This window comes from Pholis gunnellus (assembly GCF_910591455.1).
Source record: "Pholis gunnellus genome assembly, chromosome: 11".
Taxonomy (NCBI): domain Eukaryota; kingdom Metazoa; phylum Chordata; class Actinopteri; order Perciformes; family Pholidae; genus Pholis; species Pholis gunnellus.
Genome location: NC_136538.1, coordinates 24,178,393 through 24,185,892, shown reverse-complemented (window position 1 = coordinate 24,185,892; position 7,500 = coordinate 24,178,393). Strand labels below are relative to the sequence as shown.

General features: G+C 43.7%; 1 protein-coding gene across 2 annotated transcripts in view; it reads left to right on the top strand.

The window, feature by feature from the left end:
* Positions 1-7,500, top strand: part of slc8a1b (solute carrier family 8 member 1b) — a gene marked incomplete at both ends in the record, with an annotated part of 74,371 nt that overhangs the window by 41,692 nt on the left and 25,179 nt on the right. The window contains one exon of one of the 2 annotated variants that reach the window (XM_079169113.1): positions 522-631. In XM_079169113.1, coding sequence (XP_079025239.1) covers positions 522-631 — 110 coding nt within the window. Of the gene's footprint in view, positions 1-115; positions 235-521; positions 632-7,500 lie in introns of both variants that reach the window. The other variant, XM_079169114.1, reaches the window with a different exon arrangement.

The window sequence follows — 7,500 nt, the reverse complement described above, 5'->3', positions numbered from 1 at the left end:
CTCTTGATTTCCTACTTTCCAGTCTGTCCTTCCCTCACTTTTCTGCCTTCTCTTTTTCCCCCCTTCCTCTTCCTCCTTCCTCTTCCTCCTCTCCTCCTCTCCTCCCCCTCTTCAGTAAAACCATCAAGGTGAGAATAATCGACGACGAGGAGTACGAGAAGAACAAGACCTTCTACGTGGAGATCGGAGAGCCTCGCCTGGTGGAGAGCAACGACACCAAAGGTCAGGACGGGGGTGACCCCGTGACCCCGTGACCCCCCCCCCCCACCGTGACCCCCCAGAGCGTCTGCATGTTCTCACACGGGGGAGCAGATTGTTCCTCTGATGTGAACATGCAGCAGGTTGTGGATCACCTCATCTCACCACATCCACGACTCCACCTCGTGTGTGTGTGTGTGTGTGTGTGTGTGTGTGTGTGTGTGTTTTTGTGTACATACCTTGCCATGTTGTCTGTTCACCATGCATGCATTCACCACCTCCCTCTATGTGTGTGTGTGTGTGTACGTGTGTGTCCCTTACAGGAAGAGCATAACCGTTAGGATCTTAGACCGGGAGGAGTACAATAAGCAGTCCTCCTTCTACGTTCTGCTCCAAACCCCCCAATGGAGACGCAGCAGGAAGGAGCGGACAGGTGTGACAGCCAATCAGCACTGAGAATGCACTTCAACAGGTTTTGGGGGAATCCTGAATCAACAGGCCGATCACGTTGATACAACACGAGATTAATCACACGACATATTCACTGATGCATACTCACTAAAAGACATTATAGGAACTAGAACACGTCTAACTTACTGCTCATGGTCGTGAAACAGCTCCAGCAACACTTCAGGAAGCAAAACCACGATCAAAACGTTGTGTTATTTAGGAATGAATTTGGCAATAAGTCCATGAGATCTTTAGTTTGAGGTTGTTACCGTGCATCAACTACTACATCTGGTGTTGTGACATCCTGAAGTGTGTTCATGGCTCGTACAACAACAGCGCACTCAAAAGATTAGCGTGCACTGTTAGCATGTAGCGTAGGATTAGGACAAAGTGAAAGTGCACCAGCTACAGAAACTACACGGTGTGACAGACAATCTCCAGGAAGTGCAGCACAGAAATGCTAAAGAGAGGACCAGGATGCTGGTTGGAGGACATCATGGAGGTGGAATGTTCGTCTCTGTGGACTTCGTGCAATTTGAATCATATTTACTTTATGCAAAGCCTGATACGATAGACGAGAGCACTTTAAAGCTGGCGAGGGGAAAAGCACTTAACAGCGCTACGATAAATCAAATCAGAGCAAAGGGTTTGCACATAAAGCGCAGAGCTGCTCTCTGATCGCTGGTGCTTCAGGCCTGTTGATTCAGGTTGAACTCACACAGCATTCCTGCTGCTCCTCTCTCAGATATCTCCTCCTTCTCTCTTCTGCTCTTCCTCCTGCTGCTTCTCCTCCGAGGTTTTGTTCAGAAATCTCAGTGGGAATCACACCTGTCCTCTTCCTTTCCTCCTCCTCCTCCTCTGCCCTTGTTCTCTTGTTTCCCCTTTTCATGCTCCCAGATCTGTTCAGGTGTTTGAAAATGTCACCCATTGTAGATGACTGGCACACACAGAAAGAAGAAGATGTGAAGAGATAATGTTCAGCAGGGTGTGAATGCATTTAATTCCCTTCAGCCACCAAAGTCAAACCTTTGGATATTCAGAACTAGATGGTGTGAGCTGTGATTCATACACATTCAGAATATGAGTCTCAGTTTTGTTTTTTAATGGCAGTTTTAGACGCTGAACCTTTTGCTCCGTTTACAGTCAGCTCTGTGCGCTGAACACAAACCAAACTAGCAGTTTACAGGATGCAGAAGAAGGAGGAACACGCCTACACGAAGGCTGTGTTTGTACGGTCAAACAAGTCCACCAGCAGTCACACTGGTCTCGTGTGCACAGCTGCACGTAAACAGGAATATTAGTGGAATATTTATTTTCAAACAGCTTGGGTGGAATATAATATTTTTCAGAATAAGGGCAGAAAAATGAATATTTTCTGCATGTAAACGGAGTCATTGTTCTCATAACTACAGCTATTACCAGTGATGTGACTGCTTTTAGATTATTTTTGTATAATATTCTCATCGCTTGCACAAGTCTGGAATGTTTTCTTCAAAGCAGCAAATGTACAGAAGAAGAGAGTGAAACGTGGAGGTTTCCACAGCAGAAAGAGTTGAGAACGCATCAGAGCCACGTTGACCCGTCGGTCTCATGAAATGTTCATGTTTTACAGGAACGAGGTTCTCACAGGACGGTGACCAGTTCCTAAAGACTCTGTCTCCTAAGATTACTCAATAAATCTGTCACGATAATAAATCCTAAATTATGATGAAGGAGAGATGAAGAGTAAACAGGTCTTCAGTCTGAATCCTAGAACGAAGCCTCTCCTCTTCAGGGATGCTGTTAAAGCTGCATGTTTAACTGTTACACAGTCGTGTAACGTGTATTGCAAATCGGTGCAATAAGGACACCATGGTGGTTTCAGATGTGTGTGTGTGTGTGTTCAGTCACATGCTCATCTGTTTTCCACTGTGTTCATCCGGCTCATGTTAATACAGAGCTGAGCAAACAGCTCATTCTCCACTTGTAACGTATCACTTCCATCAAAACTCAGACCAAGGTGCATTCAGCAGTATGTGAGATGTTAACTTGGAAGAGAAAAGAGAAACCAATGCATGTTAAAGCAGCTCAGTCTAAAAGGGCTTTATGCCCTTAAACCTGACTGGGTACACTCATTAAAAGTAGCTCTGTCACACACACACGCACACACACACACACACACACACACACACACACACACAGACCATCGCTATCAGGCTGTTAATGGCAGTGTGTGTTCACCAGGCATCAGCAGTGTTTATAGTGATGAGAGGATCAAAGACGAAGGCTGGATATCACATTATCACACCTCCGGGACACACACACACACACACACACACACACACACACAGACACACACACACACACACACACACACACACACACACACACACAGAGGTCTGCAGTGGGTTTGTGTTTAATGAGCTGAAGTGAGGGTTTCTCTCTGTGCTAAATTAGCCGTGAACAGATCTTTATGGCTGCAGCCAATGACTGTGTGTGTATATATATATATATATATACACACACATGTACACATAGTTATCATCTTTTGTTCATACATTGTGCTTTCTTGTGACGTGTTTCCATCGTCTCTACGTGACAGAGTCTCCATTATGTCCCAGTTAAATGTCTCAATAATTTACTTTTGTGGACGAAACTGATCAAACTAGAGATTAATGTTCCGACTCAACCCTCCAGAGATCCTCTAAGGGTCAAAGTTAGTGTAACACTTAGTTATCTGATGGAATAATTGACTTTAACTTTCTCTTTACACTCCACACAAATAAATAATAACAGTGGAATGAAAAATAACACTTTACTTTATATTGTTTACTTGTTGTAGCTGACATCTCGCACCTTTAACCGAACTGATAGATGTCGGTTTAGATGCTCGAGCTCTGGGCTTCCTGACATGCAGCCAGCAGAACGGTGGTACGAGTTAGAAGATATTGCGTGAGTATAAAAGCGTCAGATCTAAAGTGGTTCTAAAGTCAGATGGATATTCTTCCAGTAAGCAGCGCCGATATGATTCTGATTGAACCACATATTTCATCTTTATTACATACTTGGAGCAGAGTCACAGTGGCAGTCGGTGGTTCTTCATGTTTACAAAAAGGCTTTCGGTGAATTAACATTGATTTTCTCGATGCAGAAAATTTGGCACAACCCGCCACGTTTCAGATCATCTTTTAAACATGCTGCCCCAGAGACCGCCGCCGGAACGAACCCACAGCAACATGGTGTTGATTCATGTGTGAGTCGGCTTCTCTTATTGGAATCCAGTGAGATCCTGTTTCATCTTCCACACCGGTTCTTCACGAGTGAAGCGCCTCTGGCCGGAGATAAAAGCCTCATGTTCTTCTTCTTTCCTTGTTTATGTTGCTGTTTAATTTGCATTGCTTTATTTCGCTGGAAGCAACAGCGGTTGACATGATTGATGTCGTGACTAAACAAGCAGCGGATGTGACATCTGCTGTGCTGATATGAGGAGTTACTCATCGTACGGTTAGAAGACACCGGAGGGAAACAGTGTAGTTCAGTCAGTTCCCTGCAAAGCTGTTTGACTTTACAGAGAACAGGAGGAACGCCCAGTGTCACGGCAGCTTGTGAAGCAATCTGTTGCTTTCATGTGCAGGGACAAGAGTTGCCTGTTTTAATGTAGCTCAGGCTGAAAATAATGCCAAAGGAAAGTCAGTAAGGAGACTTATTTGTGGTGGAGACAAATTAAATGCATCAATGTGACTGAGCAACAATCAGAGCAACAATCAGAACAACTATCAGTTTAGTTGCCTAAACCTAACTGTTGGTTTAGTTGTCTGAAGCTAACTGTTGGTTTAGTTGTCTGAAGCTAACTGTTGGTTTAGTTGTCTGAAGCTAACTGTTGGTTTAGTTGTCTGAAGCTAACTGTTGGTTTAGTTGTCTGAACCCAACTGTTGGTTTAGTTGTCTAAAGCTAACTGTCGGTTTAGTTGTCTGAACCCAACTGTTGGTTTAGTTGTCTGAACCCAACTGTTGGTTTAGTTGTCTGAACCCAACTGTTGGTTTAGTTGTCTGAAGCTAACTGTCGGTTTAGTTGTCTGAAGCTAACTGTTGGTTTAGTTGTCTGAAGCTAACTGTCGGTTTAGTTGTCTGAAGCTAACTGTTGGTTTAGTTGCCTAAACCCAACTGTTGGTTTAGTTGTCTGAAGCTAACTGTTGGTTTAGTTGCCTAAACCCAACTGTTGGTTTAGTTGTCTAAAGCTAACTGTTGGTTTAGTTGTCTAAAGCTAACTGTTGGTTTAGTTGCCTAAACCCAACTGTTGGTTTAGTTGTCTAAAGCTAACTGTTGGTATTGTTGTCTAAAGCTAACTGTTGGTTTAGTTGTCTAAAGCTAACTGTTGGTATTGTTGTCTGAAGCTAACTGTTGGTTTAGTTGTCTAAAGCTAACTGTTGGTATTGTTGTCTGAAGCTAACTGTCGGTTTAGTTGTCTGAAGCTAACTGTCGGTTTAGTTGTCTGAAGCTAACTGTTGGTTTAGTTGTCTAAAGCTAACTGTTGGTGTTGTTGTCATAGAGGTACTAACGGTTGCCTCGTGTGTCGTATCAGACGCAGTATACTTTTAATGTAAATTACACCAATCTTCCGGCCAAATTCTCTTTCCGCACAAATAATTCAGCAGCTGCTCCGATTGCTCATTTGTTCAGCAGAGAATGAAGAAGCCTTGTGATTTACTTTTCCATTAACCTACTTCGTCCTCTATTTCTGGCACCGTTTTTTCCGTCGTGTCCTAGAACGAACGGCCTTTTCAACAGACCTCCAGAGAGCAGCGTGAACTTTGATCCAGCTTCGCGTTGTTTGTGCAGGTGGAGCCAGATATCTAATGTTTGTAGGTTAAGACAAACATCCAGTCAGGCAGAGCTGTGGAGGGAGAGCAGGGTGGACTCGTCTTTAAAGGAAATAAATCTCTGACGGTGATCACAGCGGGAGATTTGTATTTTTCTGGAGGTAGAAGCTGGATTCACTGGAGGCTTCAGAGGTTCACAGATGACCCTGTGATATTGCAGCATTTTTCTTTTTTTTTTTGAGGAGCTTCGGGGGCGGCGGGAGGCGGAGGAGAGTTCACTGCCGCCTGTGAACCTCCGTCAGTCATCTGGGTGGGAGAACAGTGCTGAGAGGGAAGCCAGCTGAAAACACAGCGCACCCTGCAGAGGGTGACGACCCCATGTCCTCAGACACGCACACACACACACACACACATGTCCTCAGACACACACACACACACACACACATGTCACACACACACACTCGTCACACACACACACTACACGCTCGAAGAGGAACATGCATAACATGTGACTACACATGTGTTACTGTGTGTGAATACATGGAACTACATTTTGTCCTCTAATCCTCCTTTTCTCTACCCTCTGTGTGTGTGTGTGTGTGCGTGTGTGTGTGTGTGTGCGTGTGTGTGTGTGTGTGTGTGTGCGTGTGTGTGTGTGTGTGCGTGTGTGTGTGTGTGTGTGTGTGTGTGTGTTCAGTTATGCAATAGTAAATATAATATCTATTATTAACCCTGCCGTTAATAAAGACCATAGACGGACTATAAGAAGAGGACGTAGTCATCATGACGTCACTCATTGGTTTATAAACTGACGTTTTGAAGCCTCGATTTCGCCGTCGCCATCTTGGCTTTTTGCAACCAGTGAACAGGAAGTGACCATATTTGGACTGAGGAGGAGTGACGTAGCGACGCCTGTTAATCACGGTGCAGCCCCGCGACCAGAGTCTCTTATTTAGTTCCTTTGATTTACTTTTGTGGACAAAACTACAAACTAAACCCTCCAGATATCCTTTAACTATCAGCGGTTCCTCTCCAGTCAAAACAAAGCGAAACTCACGTGTAACATGTTTAATTCAATGAACTGCATCATCATGAGCAGTTATTTATCATTTATTTGCTGGAATGTTGCTGCCGAGATTTGAGATCTAAAGTGCTAAATATCTAAATAGATGTTTCTACACGCGTATACACAGAAGAGTCATATTTAATGAACTGAGACAGAAGAACGTACATTTTCAATATTTAGAACTTTATTCATCGGTCGTGGATTAAATACATTTTTTCCACATTTACAGTGTTTTAAATTTGGACTGAATTTTGTTAATGAAGCCATGATTATCAGTGAGTCTCCATATATAATAAATATATATAATAATATTCTTTACATGTTCTGGTTATGATGTGAAACAGTAAACACATGAGTGCGTTATGCACCAGTCCGCTGTTTATACATTAATCTGAACAAATCACCAAACAATGTAAAGTATCTTTATTAACATTTACATGAGCAATGAATGATGATTGCAGATTGTTTTGTTTATTCTCTCAGTATAATTTATCATTAGAGTAATTTAAGAGTAAATATAAATGATGATGCCACATTATTGTATTATAACTCAATCGGTTCAGGGCGGTTCTTCCTCCTCCTCCTCCTCCTCCTCCTCCTCCTCTCCTCTTTTTTTTCTGCTCGTCCATCTCCTGTAAACGCCCCGCCTCTTCTACTCCTCTTCATCCTCCTCATGCTTCTCTCCTCTTTTACCTCTTCCCGTTCTCGTTGTCTACTCCTTCCCCAAATCCTCTCCTCTCTTCTCCTCTTCCTCTTCTTCCTCCTTATTTCCCATCATCCCTCTCACCTACATCCTCACCACCTTGTTCCTCATTCCTTTCCTCCTCTCCTCCCCTGTGGACCAACAAGACAAGTTCAAACTTCCACTTGTCTTTTTCTCCTCCTGCTCCTATTCTGTCTCCTCCAATGGGACTCTCCAAAAAAGTGTGACAGCTCCTTCTTCCTCCTCCTCCTCCTCCTCCTCTTCGTCCCCTGCTGTTCTGTTTAA